This window comes from Sceloporus occidentalis, unplaced genomic scaffold (assembly GCF_023333645.1).
Source record: "Sceloporus occidentalis isolate IW3139 unplaced genomic scaffold, rSceOcc1.0.p SCAF_3, whole genome shotgun sequence".
NCBI lineage: Eukaryota > Metazoa > Chordata > Lepidosauria > Squamata > Phrynosomatidae > Sceloporus > Sceloporus occidentalis.
In genome coordinates this window covers 89392921-89418542 of record NW_028316983.1, presented here as the reverse complement: position 1 = coordinate 89418542, position 25622 = coordinate 89392921, and the positions used below count along the sequence as shown (strand labels likewise).

The 25622-nt window shown below is 40.2% G+C and overlaps 2 protein-coding genes across 7 annotated transcripts in view; one reads left to right on the top strand and one right to left on the bottom strand.

Annotated features, from left to right (window-relative positions):
* The window catches only part of GNG12 (G protein subunit gamma 12), a 59133-nt gene extending 53394 nt beyond the window's left edge, over window positions 1–5739 (top strand). For 5 of the 6 annotated variants that reach the window (XM_089515412.1, XM_089515411.1, XM_089515408.1 and 2 more), the window contains one exon: window positions 58–5739. In XM_089515412.1, the coding sequence (XP_089371538.1) occupies window positions 58–183 (126 nt within the window). In that variant the 3' untranslated portion in view covers window positions 184–5739. The remainder of the gene's footprint in view (window positions 1–57) is intronic. The other variant, XR_016280486.1, reaches the window with a different exon arrangement.
* A 5276-nt stretch (window positions 5740–11015) lies between these two features.
* Window positions 11016–17334, bottom strand: GADD45A (growth arrest and DNA damage inducible alpha). The gene is made up of 5 exons (XM_089518690.1): window positions 17319–17334; window positions 15527–15957; window positions 14122–14223; window positions 13088–13307; window positions 11016–11713 (listed from the first exon to the last, which is right to left on the bottom strand). The coding sequence occupies exons 2-5, from the start codon at window positions 15568–15570 to the stop codon at window positions 11600–11602; spliced, it is 480 nt and encodes a 159-aa protein (XP_089374816.1). The 5' UTR covers window positions 15571–15957; window positions 17319–17334; the 3' UTR covers window positions 11016–11599.
* Between the last annotated feature and the right edge of the window lie 8288 nt (window positions 17335–25622).

Genomic DNA, 25622 nt, shown 5'->3' with positions numbered 1-25622 from the left:
ACATAATTATGTATGATTCTGAATATTTATGGTTCTGGACATTTTTCCCATCCTCAGGTGTCCAAGGCATCGGCAGATCTAATGTGCTATTGTGAGGAGCATGCCAGGAAGGATCCTTTACTAATGGGTATACCTGCTTCGGAAAACCCCTTCAAGGATAAAAAGACCTGTACTATCCTATAGGTGAAGCAGCAAAATGTCTTCAAGACCCTCCCCTGCAAAACCAACCAGGAAGATTCTGAGAGAAGAAACCTGAAGGTCACCTGGTACCAACTGCATAAAACCACAATTCATTTACATATCGTGTATAATTGAACTTTTAAGTTTTCTAAAAAAAAAAGTTTCTTTTCTTTATAGCATTCTCTAACTAGGAATGCAAGATTTATCAAGTTACTTCTTGTAAATGAAATAGTTTGAAGAGCATTGTTGGGAACTGAATTCTGTTGGTGTTTCTGGGATGAGGTTGGGTTGGGTTCTACTTTAAAGTGCAATGTGTGTTCACAGTCCCAGGTGTTAGGTTGAATAATCAAGACCAAAGTTGCCTGAGCTTCATTTACAGAATAGTGGGGCAGACAAGCATAGAGTCCTAATCAAGCTTTCTTTTACATTTGATTTTATACCAGTGTAGAGCCTTGTGTATGTAATTGGTGTCTTTATCTACGATGTGTATGTATGTTTGTTTTAGGTATATACACACATTCCCAAGTGCATTTTTCAAGTGCATCCTTCAAAGTTAATTGCTGCATTTATTTGATAAATTCTTGCAGTTCATGCCTTTACCATTAAGTATGTCTTAAGCTTTTTCACACTGTCTTAAGAATCTATAAACTTATATCTAGCTTGAATTCTTGTTCTCAAAGCAATGTTGAAAGGTGACCTTTGGTTTATAACTTTTTTTTTGCCTGTCTCATATTTTCTCTGAAATATAGGCTATACTAGCACATAAATTCTGAAAATAGCATCTAATATTGAAGTTTATTTCCTTTCCATTTGATTTTAATTGGGAATTTGTCTTCTACCTTTCCTGCATAGTTCCTACAGAACTGCTTTCTGGAAGAATCCAAGATATTCTGCTAAACTCACATTTTAACAAATGCCAAACGATATGTCAGAGGAATAGGAAAATCTGAGAGCAGTCTGTATTGTTGCTTCCTGTCCAAGGCCTCCTGAAATCAGCTGCTGTGCTGTAGTAATCTTGAATGATTGTAACAGTGCTCAGCAACAAAACAAATCTCTGATCATTGTAAACTTTGTTAAATATTTGTATGCACTTCAGGTATTAATGAGATACTGAATGGAAAGAAACAGTATTGGCTTTAGCCATCTGTATGTATCTGCATTCCATTTGTTGCTAGCCCTTTAATGGTTTGATTTTTCTTTCTTTCTAATGTTGTGATCTGCCATAACAGGGGCTGCTCCACACATAAAAGACCTGAGATGTGTGGTTAAGTAGTAGAACCTAACTGCATAGAATGTATGCTGTTTCCAACACAAGTTCCAGAAGTATTGGTTTTCAGCCAGCCTAATGAAAGTCTCTCTTAATGGGAAGAGCTAGTTTACTTTTCTTTTCTTATTTTTTAATTAACAGTAGTTGTATCTACTTCAGGGCAGGTAAAATCAAACCAAACCCAGAATACCTGGTTTCACTGTGACTACATTGAGAAGCTGGTTGCAGAGCCAGCAAGCCAAGGTTCCTGTCCCACCAACTGGTGCTCTGCATATTTAAACTACAGGATCAAGCTCTTGTTGAATTCTGCCTACATTAGTACATCCTGGAAGATTATAAGGACCATTTGTATTAGCTTTCTCTAACATTGTACACACTCCCCCCCCCAAAAAAAAAAACAAACCCTAGCTTGGAAAGTGATTCACTACAAGAAACCAACCATCAACATTGTCTTTCACCAGAGTGCCAGGTTTTCTCTTTATAAGTAGAATACCATCCTAATAGCAACTTTGGAAACAGTAAACTATGGACAGTCACCATCATTTTGTTTTTCGTACTTCTGTCTGCTCTCTCAGAATGAATGTACAGTTCATAAAGAGTATTAATTAATTTGATGGTTTATATATCTGTATTTTTGCTACCTGTTCATGGATATTTTTGTTTGCTATTGACACATAGCCCATTTAGGACCAGAAAAACAGTTTCTTCTCCAATATAAAATCCCAGGAACATGTTTAAGATCCTACTTAAAAATAACTTGGTTAGCGTATTTTAAGATATTATTTGTCTGAAATACACAAGCCTATCTTTCTGATTGCTGATTCATACAACTTTTATTGGATGGCAACAACATGGTTTGTCTTGGATTTTCTGTTGTTGCATATATGTTGAATCAGTTTTGTCAATTGTTCAGCATGTGTTTGGATCATTACTTATCCTACATATGAGAATCTTGGGAACGGGTGTTAAACCTGGGTGCTGTGACTCAAAATCTGGAAATACAGTGAACTATTCCTAGAGCTAGTTCACCCAATAAAAATCAGTGGTAAACATGCATTGTTGATTTTTTAAAGAAGGCTGATTTACATGACTGTAAGTAGTGCTCCAGTAGGACATGAAAAGCTTTAAAACTGTGTCCAAGCTAAAATGTGACAGCAATACTGTATTTTTTCTCACAACAGAATTGGCCCGTGTCCCATTAAGCCTCTGAATAAAGTGCATCTGCATTGGTAGAGCTGCCAATGGCTGTTCCCTTAGAAAGTGTTTGCTTCTAACACTAGTCCAAAAGAGGAGGGAAATCCACAGTGCCTTGTTGCCAAAGTCTAAAAACAAGATGCTGTCTCAAAAAAACAGACACACAAAAACAACTTTATGTTGATTCCCAGTACCTTTCCTCACCACCACCAAGCCCTCGCCATGTCTGTTAACTACCTACCCTCCTCAGGAATTAGAACTTTTTTCTTTCTTGAACTATTTTCATTCATGACATTAATGCATTTTAAAGAAGTCTCATGCTTGAGGCAGTAATCAATTTAGTACTTTCATATAAAATGAATTTATCTTTTAAAATTGCTGGATTAAATTATTAATTTTATACAGTATGTGAATAAAGAATTTTGAATGTTCATGCACTACACAGCCACCAGCAAATGTTGCTTTTTACATTACCTTAGAGAAAACTTTCAGACATGTTCTTTTATCATGGCCAGTGAGACATTTGCACCAAATACATTGCTCCCTGCCTTCCTTTTAATTTCCACTTTACCTGAGATTAGTAGGTCAGATTAGTACTGAGATTAGTAGATTTTAAACATTAAAATCAGATCACACTGGACTGACCTATGTAGTTATAGCTGCTTTAAATAGGTTTCTTCAAATTATTGGCTGCCAAACCAGGTAAAGCTTTGACATTACAGGAGCATAATGCATCTGTTGTCAAAGGCAATGTCAGCATGTGGTAACCTGTGCAGGAAAGATTGCAGGAGAAAAGAGAGGGAAAGCATGTGAGAGGGAAAGCATGTAGATTGTGATGTAACCTGTTTTATAATCTACTGTTTCCTTTCCTCTTCTTTTCTCAATAAGTTCCAGCATATGACTGGAGGTATGGGTTCTGATTTTTTAAAAAACAAATCCATATAATTGCTATTATAACCTATTGTATATACTCATGTGTAAGTCTAGAAATTTTAGTCAAAAAATTTACCCCATAAAACTGGGTCGACTTATCCACGGGTCAATGTAAGTACTATATTTTAACTCTTTCCCTTCTCTGAGTAGAGGGGTGAAAGTTCATCCTGGGAGCAGCTAAAAGAAGCGACAAACCACTCTATTCTTTCTACCATTATGCCTTTTTGATTGCTTGGGTGGGAAAATGGCAGTGGTGGCACCTCTTTGGTGCTTCTCCTCAAAGGAGTGCCAAAAGAAATTGGGTTTAAAAGGATCTGAATAAAATATTTCTGTATGAAGACAGTAAAGGTTGTCCTTTACACTCTTTATTACATCCCTCTAAGTTTTATCCTCAACTTATCCATGAGTCATATCAAAATCCATAATTTTAGCCCCAAAACCTGCCCTCGACTTATACATGAGGTCGACTTATAGTCGAGTATATATGGTAATTTTTTAAAATTTTTTAATCTGGTTGACAGTATCATATGTTTCACCCATTAGACAAAATAGGTTGGATCCAAAGGTGTCCTTACAATTATGGCAGAATTTCATTTCTACTCGTGGAAGGACTGTTTACACTCCACATGGATGAATAGTCCAAGAAATCATATACATGTTTATGTGGGATTTAATTCTGAATGGCCATATACAGGTTGAAGCTATGAGGCTGCAATCCCAAATGCAGTTCCTAGGCAGTAAGCACCACTGGACATAGTGAGATTTGTTTTTGAATAAACATGTAATAAACTGTCTGAAGACAAGTGTTCAACTTGTACAAGAGAAAGCATGGCAACTGCCACGGAACTTAGCTGCTAGAGCCTTCTTGTAAACCATTCTTTTAGTGTTTGCAGCACAGTTTATTTCTACTCATGGAACGTTGGGTTCAAACCAGTGTTTTCACCAGCAGTATTTTAGATCTTGATTACACACGTGTATTTTACTAACTGAAGGGGAGTATTACACATATGTCATAAACTGCAGGGATGTAATTTTAATCAAATAAAAATTGTGCCAACTTTGTATTGTAAAAAATGCCTTTTGACTTTTACTCTTAAAACCACTAGGTCAAGAGCCTAAGTCCTGTTCAGATTCTTTATTGACTTAAATTACCAGTTTTCAGTCACAGCAATTGTAAATCTAACGCCAAAATACCACTAACTGCCTGAGGTCACTTTTGTCTGATTTTAGATAACCACAAGATGCATGGCCATTTACTACCACCACCACCCCAGCCTTCCAAAATATATTATCATCTTGAAGAATCAACACATGAAGACTTTGCTCTTATTGTGCAAAGCTGACTTTGTGATAATAATGCAATTATAAAGAAAGGTGTAGAAAATGTTACTTTAGTATGCAGCCCTGCTTCTTTTCCATTCATTTTGATGGGATCTGAATGGAGGTTATGCAGCAATGGTGCTTAGTCAACTGAATCCAACAGAACAACCTTTCCTAACCTAGCACCGTCCAAATATGTTAGGACCTCAACTCACATAATCCCACAACCAGCACAGGAAAAGGTTGCAGTAGAATAATAATAATTAAAAAAAACCCCTAAAACATCCAAAAGGATAACTCTTAAACCACTGTCAGGTTTCGAAATTTAAGAAAATTGTATTTAATGAATTTTCGGCAATTGTATCACTACACTGCATCTTGGTGCTTTGATTAGAAATGCCTCAGAAGTAAAATAATACTCCATAAGATCTTTGTGTCTTTTATTTCCTGGGGGGGGGCTTTAATATATATATTGATATATATTCTGCTTACTTGTTACAGGCACACCTCTGGATTTTTCTTCAAAGTGCATTTGCAAAATATTGTTTTGTATTAGCATTGTAATTCTACATTGAAAAGAATGATGCCATAATTTGCCTTTTTTTTGGGGGGGGGGAACAATATATGAAATTATTTCAATAGTGTTGACTTGTTTTTGTCTTTCACAATCTCTGATAATATTGCATACATTGTGCATCGGCATATGTTGTGATCTTTTTTTTGGAAGCTGGCTTCTTGTAGTCATGAGAAGGGTTAAAGAGACCTGCAGTTAAGATTCCTGTTCACAGCTAAAATGTTTAGTACCATGGATATGAAACACTTTAATTAAATATCACTTCTTTTCATACTGTTTTCTGCTTTTTATTTGAAGCTCATTTGACTTAAGTATTTAGAAATAAGATAATTTCTGTCCTATATTGGGTAATAATGTTGGTTTAAAAATTGTTGAAGTCTGGCAGATTCATTCCAGTGGTACCTATCTATGATGACAGGAACATGCTTTCTGATACCCCAGATTCCTCTACAAATCAAGCCATGCAGCATGTGCCTGGTAGACAACAAAGGGGGCCTTCAGTAGCAACCACCAGTGAGAAGCCAACTGTGTCTTCTCTGGTTGTCACCTTCAATTTCTCAGGGCTCTTGACATTTCAGAGAGCATGGCAAGCAGCAGTGTATCAGGTGCAGCTGTACCCACCATAGAAGGTGAGGCAAAACAGCACCTGTTACTTCTCTGTTGTCCAACTTTCTCAAAGCAAGGAAACTGTGCAGGAACAGAAGGGTGTTCTGTGATGATTTCAGAACTCAAACATCAGTACAGGTTGAGTCTCCCTTATCCGAAATACTTGGGACCAGAAGTGTTTGGGATTTGGAATTGGGATTTATTTATTTGGATTTTGGAATACCTATATTTGCATAAATGTACAATAATGAGTTTTCTTGGCAATGGAACCAAGTCACAGAATTCACTTGTGTTTTGTATATACCTTATACACATAGCCTGAATGAAATTATATACAATTTTAAAAATAATTTTGTGCATGAAACAAAGTTTGTGTACATCGAACCATCAGAAAGCAATGGTGTAACTATTTCAGCCACCCATTCAAAACGTTTTGGGGTTGTTGCTTTTTTTAGTATTTTGGACTTCAGTATTCCAGATAAGGGAGACTCAACCTGTACTGTTTAATAAAAAAGATGACTTTGACAATAATTCTTCCGTTGGCTGGCATTTCCCTCCTGTTTGCTACTGCTGATAGTGGTTCTCACAATAGGACACATCTAGAAGAAATGGGTGCAGCAAGTTCACTGCCATCAAGGCAAAGGGTATATAAGTCAACCATGACCACCCTTCCTTCCAGTGCATTCAGAGGGTAAATATGCAGAGGGCCTTAGCAGCTCAGTGAACCTGTGAACCAAACAGACTAAAAATGTAGAAATGATTGTTAAGTAGCTTTTCAACTTCCAGAGCAATAGAAAATAACTGTCCATGGGTAAATTCTCAGAGTACTTATCATTTGGGGAGGTGGATGTAGGAGAGGAGAAAAATGCCTGCTTTGAAGTGTGTGTCTTTTCTTACAATAGCAAAGCTTACCTATATGAAATACCTTTTCCTTGTATTCAGTCCTCATTATGTTAGTGGGATCCACATTCCTGGTGAATGTTGATGTCTAGAATTTGGAGAAAAGTTACCTGTGAAGCAGAGCTGGAGAACCTCTGGCACTTCAAATTTCTTTCAGAGTTTACTTGCTAGAGGATCCAGCCAGCAAAGACAGTGATAAGGGACTGTGGAAGTTGTTCTCCAAAAATCAAAAGAGTCAAAATTTCTGCACCCTGCTAAAGGTTCTAAAAGAACAAATGATGCTCATTAATCCTTAATTGCTTTTTGTTTCCCCTGGCAAAGTATCTAGCAAAATGTAACAGAGTTTATATTACATAGTGGAAAGTTTGCACAATAACATTGCATGGCACAGTTTGACAAATCTGTACTCAGAACCAGGCCTTTCTCCTATCCCAGCATTTTTAATGTTTACAGGCTCAGTACCAGCACACAAAGTGAGGATAAGATGGTTAGGACTGATAATGTCTAGGTTTTCATTCCAGCAGTTTCAAGTGATGACTTAGCAAACTAGTTTTGATTTCTACAGCTGCACAGATACATTTTAACTGCAGTTTCATCAGCAGTTAGTGATAGATATTTAACTGTGTACAAGATACTGGGCCATCTGGTTCCATCCATTTGGGACTGACTACTGAGCAGTCTCTGTTCATTTCTTTCAGGCAAGTGCAAGATTTCATAGCAGCAGTCCTTAGATAATAATTAATCTACCCTTAACTGATATTTCCTCCTTACAGTACATCTTTTTAAAAAAATCATATCACATTACAGTTTTAATGACTGGCATTTCTGCCTCCTGGATGCTTAATATTAAAATAGAAAAAAAAAACCCAATCAGCCTTAATTGTAGATGTTATTTTGAAAGGCTAACACTTAAAACAGCATGGAAAGCAGCAATTCAAGGTTTCAAGGGAGAGTCATGTTTCATATAATGGCTTGGTTTCTTTCATTGTAATGCTTTGTTATCCTTTGCTCTGTTTTTAACTTGTTTTCCACCAAGGCTGGCTCGCCAGCTTGGGGCAATGTTTAGTTTCCTTTCTTTCTTTCTGGTTGTTTTTTTTTTTTTTCCCATTTGCCAGTTTTCTCTTAATAACATTGTTTGTTTCTCTGACTTAGCACTAATGCTTTCTGTGTTGGGTAAGTTCACAATAAGTTCTTTTCACCCTGTTCTGCCCTTCGGACAGCCCAGTTTCCTTGCATGGTGCAACACTCATGCCTGTCCTAGAACAGGATTGTAGCAATGTAAGGCCGCTTATGTACCAGGCTCTCTCCTACCAGAGGTAATTGCCTGTGGCCTGGATTGCTCTGTGGATTGCACCACACACACACATACACACCCACACTTGTAAGACTGCTCTATCTGGCCTACAAATAGACTCAGGGAGACCTTAATCCTTCCGAATAAAGGTTCCATGCACTCCTTGCTTTTCCCCATTGAAAAGGTGAGGTGTGTGCAATAACAGCTCTGCTTCAATCACCTTGGTATGAGCCTTGAAATGGTGGCTCTTGACATTGGCTCTGTAAACCTTTTTGTCCAAGTATTCTACACCAGTGCCTCTCGGGCTATCAGATGTTGAGCCAGAAATCCCACCCAGAGATCAATATATTTGCATCCATTGGCTATACCTTTTTTTCCTGGAAACTCACTGCAGATCAGCAGTCAGTAGCTCACATGCTGGCACCAGTCCACAGACTGCCACTAGAAGTGCCCTTTGCTGCTAACTGTAGCTGCTATAGCACCCAAAGCTGTGGTGAGAAAAGTGGGGGAAGTAGGTTTCCCCCAGAAATTGTTAGGCTGCAACTTCCAGCATTTCTCACCATTGGCTATACTGTTTAGGGGCTACTGGGAGCTGCAGTCCAATAACAGCTGGGGAGATGGACACACACAGTTCCTACATGTGTTACAAAATCCAAATATGCCCTATTGTAGACTATATACAACATGCAAGAGTGGAATATAGTCCTTTCCTTGAATGAGGCTCCTGGTACAGGATCAGCTCTGTCATTAAGCAGAATTTAGGCAGTCTGAAGCAGATGTCAGATTACGGGGTACCACTAAAGGGCAGGTATTAAAACATGTTTATCATCACGAGGAGCACCAATGTGTTTTCTGCTTCATACACAAATGATATATGCTAAGCTCATACTGACAATGAAGAACATCACTGTAGCCTTTGAAGTCACTCTTGAGTGGTCGTACCCAGAAAGTTGTTTGCAGATTTTACTACCTGCACAATACCCTCAATTTAAGCATCAGTTAAAATGTCCTGACTTTGTACTGTTTTTGTTTGTGAACTTTCATATTGTTTGATCTCTTTGTATGCTTGCTCTCAATCTTCTTGTGCCAGAATATTTCCATTTACTTTCATGGATGGCTGTAAACAATCTGTGCTTTCTTCTCTTTGGAGCACATTAAAGCAGTGTCCCCTCTTGTGTGTAATGTTTCCAGCAAGTCAATTGGTCCTTAAAGCTCATTGGTGTGAGAAGAAAGATAATATAGGCATATATGGATGCAACTTTAAACCAGATTGACCTATAAAGAAAAATACAGTGTTTAAACAGTCCTATTGGTTTTAGTGGCATATTTTTGTCTAGATTACAACCAGTTTTGGAAACAGTTCTTAATAAAGGCAGTGAAGTTTGTATTACAGAAGGTAGAGAGCCAGTTGAAATAGGCAGCAACTCAGATATGACCAAATTGAGGCAATGCAGGATGCTGCTTACTATGAGACTATCAGTCCTTCATAGCTTGTTGCCATTTCAGACATACAGGCGGGTTACAAACCACCACTTGGGACGTCCTTAGGACGTCCCAGTTTAAAAAAGGGGCATCTCTTCCAGACATCCCTATTCCTGTTACGGACTCTGTCCGTAACAAATGGTGGCAGCCGTTCCACACAGCCGCCGCCATCTTGACGTAACGGACACTGTGTGTCCACACGGTGCACAGCGCTAATGAAGTCGCAAGTGCGCCATTGGTGCCTCACGGCATCATTAGTGCGCCGCCAGAAGAAGCTCCATTTTGGAGCTTCTTTTTTGCTCCATAAGGGAGCAGCGCGGTTTGGCTGTGGCGGCTCCCTCGCGGAGCAAACAGCAGCGCCGGGAGACCGCCGCAAAGCGGCGGTTTGTAACGCCTCCCCTACTGTATTTAAATCTATTTCATTCCTCAACGTTGCACTGGTATTGCATTAACCCACAATTAATTGCCTGGCAAGCACATGGTTGGACAATATGGCAGGGCATTAGCATCAGAGGAAGGCAAAGGCACCCCCCCCTTTGGATAAATTGTGCCAAGGAAATCCTGTGGTAAGTTCACCTTAGGGTAGTCATAAATCTGAAGCAACTTGAAGGCACACAATACCTATGACCACTTTTTGTGAATAGTGAATTTGTTGTTGAGTTCCTTCAAGGTGAATTTGATTTATGGCTAGGTTTTCTTACCAAGATTCAGAGGTTTGCCACCCTTCCTTCAATGCTGAGCAGTATGGCTTGCCCAAGGCTATCCAGTAGCTTTCCATGTCTGAGCAGGGACTCAAGTCCTGGTTCTAGGAGTTCCAGTCCAATATTCAAAGCTCTACATCACCTTGGCTTTCCATTGGGGACTAATGCCATACTCATATTTCTGCCTCCAGTCATCCTCTTACATGCAGATCTCACACTACTGTAAAGAACTTCCAGAGTACTATGCAGCTATTAACATGTTGCTGGCCTAAGCCTGCACAAACTTTTTCTTGTAGTTATTGGCTTATATTTGACATTACATTAGTGCATGTCTTCTCTGCAGTCCTCTGGATCACTAATTCCCACCTAGTTTCAATCCCTCCTGCTCAGGGTTTAGGGATGTATCGAAGTAGGATCACCCCTCCCAGTTCCATTGAAGTAATCCCCTCAGCAAAACTCCCATATTAAATAGCTGCCATTATTAGATACCGACCAACTGTTTGGTGATACCCGCTCCTTGTATTGTCCATCAAAAGAGCAAAACCTGACTTTTCCATGGCTTTTAGATTTTTATTTCAGTGAACACAGTCCAATTTCAAACAATTCATTAAAAGGCTGTAATTCAAACATTTTAATACCAATGGTGCAAGTAAGATGCTTTTCCAAATCCCTATCATAAATAATTATTTCATCAATATCATAAAATAACTTAATATTTCTTAGAATAAAAACTTAAGAAATCACCATTTTGGAAACAAAATAGTTTTGAGAATAATGAAACCATTTAGCACTTCTTACAAGTGAAAGGCATTTAAAAATAGAAACTGAAAAGTTGCTGTTTTATAACTCCAACAAAGCACGGTACATGTATTCTGAAAAGAACTCTGCCACATTGCTTTCACAACCTTCCCACAGAGTTCTAACTTCCTCCAGTGACCTCCTATGGCTTCCTCTGCTTCAGGTCCGTCATCTTCCAGGAGTGAAGTCAAATGTCCTTCAGTTTCACACAGTGTGCAATTCAACCCCAACCTACTCAGTTACTGTAATCCTTGTGTCAAGGCTGGAAAAATACTTCCTGAGCAAACTACTAAAGTATTTTGAAACTTCAGTGCATTTTTTCCCTATTCAGTTCAGTTTCATTCATTCATTCACCGTTCAGGAAGGTTGATCACAGGGACCCACTGGTCCATATAGCGGCTTTCGCGGCAAAAGCAGATCAGCTGACTTAGGGCTGGATCCTTCCATTGAGAAGAATGTGGATTCTGAGGTGGAGGGGAAAAAAGATTTGTCAGCATAAAATACAATAAAAATACTGCTAACAGGAAATAAGTCTATATATGCCACAAGATGATTTAAGGCAGTAATACTGTACTGGGGATTAAATTCATCTGAACTCAGTAGCATGGGCTCTTCACTCTGCATGCACAGGATGACACTATTAGTTTCTTTAGATCAAAGGTAAGCAAAATGCTAATGCTGTTGATTGGCAACCCCAGCATTCCTGACTAGAACTGATGGGAATTGCAGTTCAACATCTGAAGGACTGCACTTTCTTCACCTCTGCTTTACATCAAGAGTTCAGCATATATCCTGTGTTTATTCTGTTTATAACATACTCTGCAGGCTATCTTGGAGTTAACATTTTCTTCTTTACAAGTAGGAAACAAATGGCTGCACTTCAAAGTAAACATTGTTCAACTTCAAACTCATGTAGGAAAATTACTCTGTAAACTGGTTCCTTTAGATTCCTCAGACTATCTGAGGAACTTACCGACAATATGGGTCAAGAAAAAGATTGTGGTAAATCAATAAAATGTGATTCCCTTTTTTTGCATATATAATGTAAGAAGCATTCACAATACCAATAAATAAAATAAAATGCCAGCAGGCACAGGCAAGTAAATGCTTGCCTGAGTACAGGCAATATTGTTTTGGAGACAAAATTGAGTTTTTGTTTCTCAGTGGAGTTAAAAATATATGTGAAAGTTTGCAGGATCAGGTTATTAGTTGTTGTTTTTAAATAAGTTTATCTTGTTCTGGAAATAAATGGGCCCACTCATTTCTGAATTCCCTATTTACATTTTTAGTAACTTTGATATAAAAAATCTGCAAAAGGGCCAACATTAGAAATGTATTATTTTCTGGACAATGGTTAACAATTTGGCTGTCAACAAATCCCATTCAATCCCATGTACAGATCAGCATTTAGTAACACTGAGCAGCGTTGAGTAACACTGACAGTTAAACTGAGGTACTGGATAATGACCTTTGAGCCAATTAGTAATAAGGAAAGACAAATATAGGTAGGGAGTTACTGTAGAAAGGTGAGTCATGATGTAGTACTCTCCTGTTGTCAATAGGATAGGACATGTTTGAACACGTCTTTACTTCGAAAATCCCTATGAGCAAAGCAAGAAATGTGATATGATTTGCACAGGGGAGGAGGTGAACTAAATGAAAGGTCAAGTGGATTTTCATTCAAACTAACGAGACAGATGCACTAATATGGGGATGCTGAACAAATCACTACAATAACTGAGCACAAAGTGCAGATTTAGAAAGCTGTGTAGCAAGAATGACGTCAGCTGGACCGGTAGCATTTACACCCAGAAATGTTAACAAAGTGCAACACTTACTGTGACAAGCACACAGTGCAGATCTGGTGGCTGCTCACCCCCTCCACCTGCCCCTAACAGCAGCAGCTCTGCCAGCCGACTGGGGTTGCTCACTCGGAGTATGTTGATGTCATTCTCACAGCAGAAAGCTTGGATCAGGGTGAAGTGAATTTGTAAAGCAACATCCTGATCGTCTTCCTCATCCGCTGCCAGCAGACAAAGCACCACATTATCTGGATCCCTGCAGGGATAAAACAATACCAACGAGGTTAGTCACCGACTGACCAGCTAACAATGATGCATTTTAAAATGTCAGAAAAGAGACAAAACAGGAACCAAAGTCACAGGATATGCTACAAATATATGCTTACTGCTGCCCCATACAACAATATAGATTTAAGGGCCCATTACCTGGTTTTCTGAGTGTTTGATCTTCTCACGTGGGCACACAGACATGCACAACCCACAGTTTATTGAAAATTGTTTATTTTAAATGTCCAGCAAAGCTGGTGGAATGTGATGAGGGATTATTAACACACACAGCCCACAGTTTATAGGAAATTGTTTTTAAGTGTTCAGAAAAGCTGGTGAATGCAATGAGGGAATTTTTTTGAAAGAGGATCTGATTACATTTAAGCACCAAACCAAAGGGTACATTTCCAAAGATGCTGATCAGGCATTCCCATTATGCCAACTGTCACTGGGCGCTTGCATTGTATGTAGGTAAATGGGAGAGGGATTTTTCAGAAAGATGGTCCATAAAGAAACTCCATGTCTGTGTGACACACACACACAGTGGACAAGCAAAAACATTTATGTGATTGTGACCACAGAACCAGAGGTGTCTGGAGAGTGCTATTTTTATTGATCCACATAACCTAAATTTCCATCTTAAGTGGACAGCAGATAGTTGCTCAGACCAAAGAGGGACAAGATGCACCAAGAGCCCCAGAAGCACCGCAGCTCGATGAAAGTGGTTGTTGTTATTACCATTATTACCACCACCCACCCACCCACCCACCCAATAAGGCCCCAGAGGGTCAGTCCTTACTTACACGTTGAGCAGCTTGGCAGCCTCATACACCCCCACAGTGATGCTTCTCTGAGTCAGGGCTTTGCTTAGGACTTCCTCCAAGGCATCTCCCACTTTCTCCATGCTGATGGAAAGTTCCCAAGAAGAAGGGACAAGGGAAAAAAGAACCTCATTAAACCATAACCCAAAAGTTAACAACAGCATTTGCACACGTGCACCATCCTGGCCTTAATTCAACCTTCAGCCCACCCTCAACATACAGAACTGATGCAAGAGGGCTAAGACACTAAAAACTGTCCCTAATCCAAAGAGAAAAGAGAGCTGCTTGGGGTTTAAGGTGATGGCCCTGTCAGAGAAATGCCACCATCGCCCTCCTCCTCTTCCCACCCCCAGATTTTCCACCCTTCTTCTTGTTTACCTTCAAGTCGTTTCCAACTTACTTTCCTCTGCATTAAAACTCCCCAGATCTCATTTCCTCCCTCCCTTCTGGGGCACTTTGGCATTTCAATGGTAATCATTTAATAATAACATTTTAATGGGTTATTATTTTACTATGCTTTATTTTTTATTGTAACCTGCCCCGATCCTCTGGGGAGAGGTGGGCTATAAATAATAATAATAATTTATTATTGTTATTTATATCCATGTTATGTTTTAAACAAACATCTGTTTTATTACTTGAATGCACCCCACTCCCTCGTTGCAGTATAAGACTATCATAAGGATTTGTTCTACTTTTGCACCACTGCTTTTCCTTTACACCCTCCTCCTCCTCCTCCTCCTCCTCCTCCCAGCTGTGAGGGAAGTAGGGTTGGAGAAGGGCAGCAGATAAGAGTTGTGGAAGCAGGGTAGCAGAAAGAGTCAGAGCAGAGAGGGTTGGAGGAAGGGTAGCAGGTAGGGTTGGAAGCAGAGTAAAAGGTAGGGTAAGAAGTGGGGTAGCAGGTAGGGTTGGAAGTAAGGTAGGAGGTAGAGTTGACTATAAAATAAGAAGTAGGGTAGCAGGTTGAGTTGGAAGTAGAGTAAGAAGTAGGGTTGGAAGTAGGGTAGCAGGTAGGGTGGGAAGTAGGGTAGGAGGTAGAGTTGACTATAAAATAAGAAGTAGGGTAGCAGGTTGAGTTGGAAGTAGAGTAAGAAGTAGGGTTGGAAGTAGGGTAGCAGGTAGGGTGGGAAGTAGGATAAAAAGTAGGGTTGAGAGTATGGAAAGAAGTAGGGTTGGCATTAGGGTAGCATGTAAAGTTGGAAGTAGGGTAGCATGTAGGATAGAAAGAAGGGTTGGGAGTAGGGTAAGAAGTAGGGTATCAGGTAGGGTTGGAGGTAGAGTAGGAAGTAGGGTAGGAGCCTCCCTGGGAGGAGGGGGATGCTGGGTCTCTCCTGCCTCTCCTAGTCCTCTCCCTCCCCTGTCAGAATAAGAGGGAGCCTCTGGGTACCTTCCAAAAGTCTGGTGCTCTCCAGCCAGCTCTTCCAGAGTCATGTTGCAGCTGCAGGAGCGGAGGGGTCTTGGCGAGGCTGGAGGCAGCCCTCCTCCCGGGCTTTGCAAGCGGGCTTTGCAAGTGTCACTCTTGCAGCCGGTCAGTCAGTCCATTAATCCACCCTTTGGCTTTGCTTCTTTCCTCTCGCGCCCACCCTACTTCCACGTATCTTCCAGGTAAAGTATGCCTTGGACGAGGAACAGCTGCGGCAGCACTAAGCCTAACCTCCTCTTCCGCAGAGCGCTCCAGCCGGTCTGAGGGACAAAGGCTTCCTCAAGCTGGAGTTATCCTGCCAACCCACAGCCAACCACCGGGCTGCTCATTTGCATACGGTCTTCCTATTGGCTCATGCAAATGAGCCGCCGCGCGCTCAGCTAGAAAGAGAGGGGCTGTTAGGGAGGGGGCGGGGATTGAGAGAGAAAGAGAGAGAGTTAGAGAGCGCGCGCCAACCAGGCTTCAACGGGAGAAGGGGTTCAGTCCCTTGGCCGTTGCTGATTGGAGGAAGCGTTCCGAGGGGCGGGGCTTGCACTGTGAGGGAGAACTGTGTGGTTCTCCTGCTTCAGCTGTTTTTCTTGTTGGTGGACATTTTCTCCCTCCCTCTCTCTCTCTTTGTTTTTAGAGAGAGAGAAAGGGGGAGGGATTGACCGTCAGAAGCATCTGTTTTGCAGGCCTAATGCTGGGCAGATCACCCTCTACACAATAAATAGTTGTTAGTAAGCAGGTTGTAAAAGCCTGTAAAAGGAGAGCTGACACACTTTTTTGTGGGGAGTTTTTAACCCACTCAGTCCTTGCCTGTTGCTTCCCTAGGCATGGAAATCACGAAGTACACAACTCCTGTGTCAGACACACAAGACATACCCCCCTCAGAAAACATACTCAACCCACAAAAGCACATTAACACCCAAAATCCACCCCAAAAACAGTTACACTCAATGCACAAAACACAAAATTTTGGTTGGCCCCATAAGGTATTGCTGTTTTGTGGGTTTGGGGTGTTGTTGTTCAGAGAATGCATCCGCACTGGAGAAGTAACCCGGTTTGGCACCACTTTAACTGCCCTGGCTCAAGGCTATGCCAGAAAAGAGTTAAAGCGGTGCCAAACCGGGTTATTTCTCCAGTGTGGATGCAGTCTTGTGTCCCCTGTTATCATTTCTCATTACTTACAATAACATCCCCAAATCCACAAAAACAATGATACCTTTATCGGACCAGTCACAATGCACAAAATACAAAATTTTGGCTGTTCCAATAAAGGCATCACTGTTTTGTGGATTTTGGATGCCGTTGTACTCTGTATCCTCATCACTATCACCATTATCTTAACAATAACACCCAAAATCCACAAAACAGTGATACCTTTAATGGACCAACCAAATGCACAAAAATACATGTTGCAAGCTTTCAGAGCTTCACTGGCTTCTTCATCAAACAAAGATGTCAAATCTTTAAATCATCTTGTTGATGTGATGTTGTGTACCTTCAAGTCTTTTCCTGCCTATGCGACCCTAAGGTGAACCTATTATAAGGTTTTCTTGGCATGTTTCCTCAGAGGATGGTTGTCATGGCCTTCCCCTGAAGCTGAGACAGTGTGACTCATCCAAGGTCACCTTGTTGGTTTCCATGACTGAGCTGGGATTCGAACTCTGGTCTCCAGGTCCAACACTCAAACCACTATGCCATGCTGGCTCTCTATCATCATCATCATCATCATCATGTCACTTTTTACCCAGATTGGGACGCCATTATTTACCATCATCAAGTTCCTCAGAGCACTGTGTTTTGCACTATAGAATTATAAAGAAGATATGATGCAGTGCCACTTATTTCTGAGAAACTGGGGAAATTGCTTCTTTTGGACTACAACCAGCTAGAGAATTCTGGGAATTATAGTCCACTAAGCAACATTTCCAGCCTCTGCTGTTTCTGGGTTGCATAGCTTCAGGGGTTATTTCCAAATTGCAATGACCTATATGACCTTAGGCAATACAAATTTTGAGGATTTCACCATTTGCTCTTCTAGACAGTAATCTCAGGGCAAATATCTCCTTGAGCAGATGCTTGGCACTTCTGTGAAAGCAGGCTTGTGTTGTAGTTTTCTTGGTGTCTTGCTTTCTGTGTTTTTTAACTGCAAGCCTTCAGATTATGTAGGGAAAGTTTTTTCTTCCTAATGATTTGAGTCTTCTCAGTGCATCAGCCACAGAATAACAACGGTTTAACAACTCAGGAAAAAGCTGGGATTGTTATTTTTATTTTATTTTTTTGACACCAGCAAGTCTGGGGCACGTCATATTTAACACAGAAGCTAATTAAAACCATGGAGAAGAGGGCTTGAAGAGATACAAAGTTCCCCCAGTCCCTCAGTGATTTATTTCAGGAGTCATGCTTAAGGCACAAGTCATTACAGTAATAGGATTCTCAAATTCTGGCCTCCCAGGTATTCTGGACTTCAGCTCCCAGAATCCCAGAGCATTGGCCAAGATAGCTGAGGCTTCTGGGAGCTGTAGTCCAAAATTACCTGGAAAAACATTTTTAATAATTATGTGTACGAAACAAAATTTATGTACATTGAACCATGAGAAAGCAAAGGTGCAGTCGTTCCCCCCTCCTGTATCCACGGATTCTTTATCCACAGATTCAACCATCCGTGGCTTCATAATATTTTAAAAGGAATATATATAAATTCCAAAGTGCAAACCTTGATTTTGCTATTTTATAAAACAGACATCATTTTACGATGCTGTTGTACTTAAAGGTACTTCCTCATCCAAGGATTTTGGTATTCATTGGGTTCCTGGAACCAAGCTCCAGCAAATTTCAAGGTCCCTCTGTATCACTCTCTCAGCCACCCAAGTGGATTATTTTGGATTTTGGCATTCCAAACAAGGGGGATTCAACCTATACAATACTGTAATGCTGCCACAGAGAGTCTCCACAGGAACTAAGTGCACGCCAGCTTTCAACCTCCGTGTGGTTTATATGGAGTTTCTATATTTTAGTAAATTCATCATGAAATCCGAGGCCCACATCAGGCTTTATTTGCAAAGCAAACTCCATATTCCACATAAGGCCATGTTTGTTTAAAATGTCTTTCCATGTGGTTGTGATTATGTGGAAACTCCTCCTTCAGCAGAAAAAAGGACTGTTGCCACAACAATCTGCTTCTCACAAACCATCTTGCACACTTAACCTTGCCCCGTGAGATCTCATTTCAAGGGGAACCACACCATTGTTGTAGGACATGGAGTATTTTGGAAGCCCCTGACAGGAGAGCAAGCTTAATGGCAATAGCGTCTGAGGCAGGAGCCGTGCACTTTGGTATAATTTGCAATAAGAATAGGTAATAAAGTTGTGAAAAACACCACACAAGCAAGACTTAATTTGAGCCAAATCTTGACTTTGGGGTCCTTTTTAGAATGTAAGGCCTCCTAAGCTTTGGAGTTTGCAATGATAAAACAGACTGCCTATGAGCATGTACAGTGTGCAGTGTCCTTGTCACTTTGTCACAACAGCTTTCTTCCAAATAGTTCGGACCAGTTGCAGGAAACCCACTGGGTGATAATGAGCAAGTCACACGCTCTCAGCCTCAGGGGAAGGCAATGGCAAACCTCCTCTGAACAAATCTTGCCAAGAAAACCCCAGGAGAGAGTCGCCTTAGCCGCCATAATTCAGCAGCAACAACAAAGTGACAAGAATTGCAAGTCACCTGGGCTTTGCATTAACTCCCAGATTGCCCATGCTCCCAGATAAATAAAGATATGGTCCTCCAATATAAGGAAACATTATTGTTTTCAGAGAATGAGGCCTATGCTGGCCTGTAAACTGCAGTCGGCTTTCCTTGTTCCCCTGGTGCCATCTATGTATAGAGTTTCCCATTCTCATAGCCAAAGACCTTTTAATTTTTATAGATTTTTAACATTCCTTCGAAGTTGTGTTTTAAAGTTGCCTTTTTTTTTGGGGGGGGGGGGGGGCTCTGAGGTTTGATATTTACTATCTCCTACTATTTATGTCTAATAATTTTTTTTCTTTTGGCTTTTATTGTGCAGTTTTATTAGTTATGTAACACTAACAATGGCAAACAGCCAGCATGGCATAGTGGTTTGAGTGACTACGACATTGGAGACCAAGGTTCGAATCCCGGCTCGACCATGGAAACCCACAGAGTGACCTTGGGCAAATCACACTCTCTCAGCCTCAGAGGATGGCAATAAATCTTGCCAGGAAAACCCTGTGATAGGGTCGCCTTATAGGGTCACCATGTCAGAAATGACTTGAAGGCACATAACGACAACACCAGTACTAACATTAGCTATAAGGAATTCATAAATATGACATTTATTTGCTTCTTCACAGCAGATCTAAGGGCCAGTCCTAAATGCCCTTCACTCTTAAAAATTGACAACCTCTCTTCCCTACTAGATTTTCCCCTTTCTTTCCCTCACTGAACCCACTTCTTATCTCAACTATTTATTTCTGCCTAGGCTGGCAAGTTAAAAATTAGGATTACAGTATATGCTATGCACAAGATTATTTTTACAAGCTCCACAGATCAGGAGCACATTAGAAGATAAATGGTGTATTCTGCTATGTATGTGTTGTTTGCCTTCAAGTCATTTCCAGTTTATAGTGACTCTTTCACAGGGTTTTCTTGGCAGATTTCTTCAGAGGGGGTTTGCCACTGCCATCCTCTGAGGCTGAGACATAGTGATTTGCCCATCTATATACTGTACAGTGCCTAATTACAGGCTTATTCACTTATTCCTGTTAAGCATTATCTATTATTTTTAAGTCATTTGTCCAGATGCGTATTTATAAATGCACAGAATTTGAATAGTTCCTCATAGATCTTCTGCATTGTTGTCCTCTGTTTAGAACAAAACCTAAACCAAAAATGCAATGCACTTATCATTACATACATCCTTCTGCTATGATAGTAGAAACAAATGTGATGGGTTTCATCGGAGTAATCGCACAGATAACCTCATACTTCTTCCAATTTCCATTGTTTCTTTTCCCCATTTCTGCTAACTCTCCGAAGTTATGGGTCAAATTCATCTAAACCACATTTCATATACAAGTATAAGTCACTCTAAAATATATATATATATGATTTTATCTCCTGCCTCAGCACTAAAATCCCCTCATGTTTATTTTCCTGGCTCCATGTTCTTTAAAAAAAAAACTTCCTGTCTCTCTTTACTTTAGGATCCATTTTTCTGTCTGAATTCCTTCTTGATTTTTGTTTGGGTGTTCCTTTGTTTTCTGCCTCTCCTCTCCCAACTTCTATTACTACCTTATTTTACTAATGAGCCCATCAAAAGATTTATGATTTAGGGCACTGTCTCAACTGATACTAAGAACAGTATTTGAATTTCCTGCATCTGTCGGTTAAATGCAAAACTGTGCTGGAATATATTTGATTAGATAATGTTGACCCTTGGTTTTCAGCATCACTTTAAGAAAGTGCACAATGGGGGATTTAAGACTGTATTTTGATGGCTATTTGCTTGAAAGTAAATGTTATTGAATTCAATGGGATTGACCTCTTAATAGATGCAGACAATTATGCTGCAAAAGGTATTACCTCTATACTTTTACCTCCTTAACACGCTTGCTTTGTTTGAGGATTCTACATAGTGAGCCATACCACTTATATGTATATGTTTTGCTTCCATACTTCCAAACTGACAGGCAAGGCAATTGATCAGCTGAGTTTCCTATGAGCGTATCTCTCTCCTGTCCTATAGATTAAATTAAGAGTTACCTACCAAGAGGTACTGTTTTGGTAACAAAGGCATTGTTGTTATTGTTGTGTGCGTTCACGTTATTTCCAGCTAATGATGACCCAAGACAAAGCTAACATGGGGTTTTCTGAGGCTGAGAGTGTGTGGCTCACCAGTAGGTTTCACGGCTGAGTGGAGAATCGAACCCTGTTCTCCAGAATTGTAGTCCAACTTTACACTATGCTGGTTGTCAAGGGCACATATACCAGAGTAAAATTCCAAAAGTAACATATAACATATCATAATGACATTACCTGAGTAAAGAGTGTCATAGTTAGAAATATAATATATTTTAAAGGGCACTTTAGAAGATTTTTGACAGGAATTTTTCATGTTTTAATGTTGTTCACTCCTCATCCGTGGCTGTTGAAGGATGAATGAACAGCATACATGTACATTGCTTAGGATGGATGGGAGTGGAAATAAGAGAAGTGAGGCAGCAAAGCTTAATAGCTCAGGTTGTAAAATACACCCTTTAGGATAGCCTTCCCCACTCTGGCACTTGTCAGACACGCTGGACTACAAACCCCACCAGTCAAAACCAGTAATCCCACTGGATTTTACATACATCTGGAAAGTTTCAGCTTGGGGAAGGGGACTGAGAAATATGGAAAGAGGAGCAGACCAAAAAAGATGTCAACCAAAATATTATATGTCATCTTATTTCTCAGTTCTACAATTTCTGTCTTTAATGGACACAGTAAATCTCAACCTAACATGCCAAAATCATTGCTACACAATTAATGTAAAGGCATCATATTCACAACCTCAGTAATGCTTAATGAAACATGTCAGTCATCTTCTACCAGTCTCTTCTCATATAATTATAGTGGAATCATATATATCTAAGTGAAATTGTATATACTTACCTAAACCTACTGCATTCAATGGGACTCTCTCTCTCCCAACAGTACAACTCTGTCTGTATTTGCTCACAAGTAAATCCTGTTCAGGTCAACAAAGGCTACTCCCTAGTAAATATGTACAGGCCTGGTTTGGAGCAAAGAAAAGGAAAGAAATAGCTGTGACATTGTTGGGGTTTTTTAATTTAAAAAATTACACTGCCATATTTTACCTACTTTTGGAAGGCTCCCCTGATCCCATGCTGCATTCCTTTTTACCCACATAAAAAAATCTGTTCTGACCAAATCCATCTGCTTCCATTCTGGACTCCATCTGGCATATCAGTTCTCTTTTCCAGATCCATAATTGCATTGGCAGAATAATCTTCTCTTTGTCCTGGGTACACTGAGATGAATTGAGAAAGGAAGCAAAGACAGAGTTTATGATGTATGTGTTCTCTCTCACACACATATATGCACATAGCGGGCACAGTTTAGAGCAAAGGCAATGTCTGAAAACTGTTCAAGAAGGAAGCAAGTGGATATTGTTAACTTATAGTGCAATCCTATAATTGTATTTGTTGTTGTTGTTGTTGTGTGCCTTGAGGTCCAACTTATGGCAACCCTACCATGGCAAAATTTGTTCAGAGGAGGTTTGTCATTGCCTTCCTCTGAGGCTTAGAGCGTGTGACTTGCCCAAGATCAATCAATGGATTTCATGGCCGAGGTGTAATTCAACCCTGGTCTCAAGAGTTGTAGTCCAACACTCAAACTACTATACCATGTATACTCAGAAGTAAATCCTATTATATGGGGCTTACTTCCAGGAAAGCATGAGAAGGATTTCTCCTTTAAAGGTAAATGAATGTTACTAGAGCAAAGGGTAATAGACAGAGTGAAAAAACAAATGCAATGAACATTCCTGAGAAGCAATAAAAAGGATGGTTGGATTGTGAGTGTGTGTGTGACAGAGACTAAGAGAGAGCAGAGGAGAGAGAGTGATAGAGATAATTTCTCTTTGTATGTAAATCTTCACCTGAGAGAAATAAGTAGAAAACTTAGCTGGAAAACAGAAATTGAGCTTGCCAGGCAGTTTTGTATAAATTGTTTTAGTCATGTGGCGTGGGTCTGCTTGTCTTGGTTTTATGAAAATACTGTATGTTCTCTTTTCTTTTTCATTTTTTATACTGCTATGGTGCACTGGTATAATAGCACTTTTGCACTATGACTATTTAAAAACAAAAAATCAGAGGGAAAATTTGTCCTTTAAACTATAGGATGACCTTAGCAGATGTTGCTCCAGTCTGGAAACCTGGAAAAGCCCTAGTGGAAGAGCCCTAGCACAGTTCCAAAAAATCATTATAAATGTGCCTTGGAAAAAAATGGAATGATAGGATGCAGAAACAACAATGATGAGCAAAATCCAAAGAACTATACTGTGAGCACTAAATTTCTTTACACAAATCTGGAGAAGACCTTAGGCAACCATCTCATATAACTGATTTTAGGTGTCACAAGTGGGCAACAAATGGCGACTTTACTTTTATTGTTGTTTATTTTTCTTTCCACGTTTGAAGGAAAGTTTTGTGTGGGATCTTCTGCCTCATGTACCAAAATATTTTGGCTGGCTTTAAGTACTCCGCATCTTGACTCAAGTAAGTGGGGAAGTACAGAACACTGGACAGAGTTAGGTGGTGTTGCAAGTGATAGTTGTTGAGGATGAAGATTTCTGAGAGCTTGCAATTGGGAGCTATTTATGGATTTCCCCTGTCAATGAAAAAAGGGTTCCTTTTTACCACACAGCAGCAATGGGTCAGAGGTGACGTCGTGTAATAAATATCACCAAAGACGCTATTTTATGACTATAATGGTTGGGCTGTGACTCTGGAGTCCAGGGTTCAATTCCCAGCTTAGCCATGAAACCCACTGGGTGACCTTGGGTAAGTCACACACTCTCAGCCTCAAGAGAAGGGAACAGCAAACCTCTTCTGAACAAATCTTGCCATGAAAACCCCATGATGCATTCGTCTTAGGCTCGACATAAGTCAAAAACATCTTGAAGGCACACAACAACAACAAAATTGCGGTTTAAAAGCCCATGTAGTAATCTCAGTGTATACCAGTGATTTTCATAAATCTCGGTAGTATCATTTGCATGTCTTGACTATGAATACAGAAGAATTTAGAGGTTTTGGTCCAAATAGACTGCTTCTAATGTGACCAGTTAGAAGATGCTCTACAGCTCTTTTGTTGTTTGTTGCCTGCACAGATTTTCAAAGCTAAGAAAAAAATATGGAGTAAGTGGTGGGAAAACACAAGGACTACTAATAGGAGTCAATGTCATTTGGAGCCCCATACAATTCTTCCACTGAGGCAAGGTATGATAAAAGCAATATCTGGAAGCACACTTAGTGGGGCAAGGAGGACAAATACAAAAGAGCATATCCAAAAGTATGGGGGGAACCTGACGAGGAAGACAGTGATTTTTGATGAACTATACATAGGGCAGCCAGACAACTCCTTCCAAGTCCCTACAACTCACCATTTAGGAACAGCCCCCATGGGCCCTAACACTGCCTCATTTTTTGGCACAACATCATATCCTGAGTTCCTCACCCTCTTCTTGGTTCAGTAAATTATTGACGTAAAAGCACAAGGAGAAGATCTGGTGATGAGAAACTTTGTACCTCTTTCGAAACAGGAAGGGCTGAGCCCTAGAGGTATTCATATCACAAGCCCTGCCGTGAGAAGCAAGGTCCAGTTATGCATGCTGAAAAGGGGACTGGGTAGAAATGGACGTCATATTATCTGCCCAGAGAAGAATGTGACATTATTAGCTAAGAGTACAAAGGTATGGGCGTTTGTTAGTGAATAGTACAAGGTAGAGGTATTGTTCTTCAATCTGCTCTTACTAAGAGAAGAGCTAGAAGACATTTCCAAAAAGCCAAAGGACATTCCCAGAAGCCTGAGAGAAAACTGAGGAGGAGGAATTTTAAGTACTACACTGTGGGCTACTAAAATGCTTTCTTCTATACCACTCTTGTTATCTGACCTATTGCAATAAACTCTAGCTGTGAAAACCAGTTCAGATCCAGAGGAATGATGTAATTCATAGGCAACCTCAATCTCCCTATAAACTTAGCCCTGCACATTTGGAAGGTTGCCCAGTGTGATCACAGTGACATTGCATGTGATCAGCTTAGCTACATGCTAGAGAAGGTACAAAGTTCTCTGTAAACTTAGCTGCATGAATCAGCATTTCCTCTGTCAGGAAATGGCTAAGATAAAGATGGAACATTAACACAGTATATTTTTCTCCCATGGGGCGAGGCGAGTTTACTTCCATCTTTGCAGTGTGTAAATGACTGAGGTCCATACCTGAGATAGGAATGCTGGTTTAGTCATCAGTCTTGATTCTACCATTATGCTTCA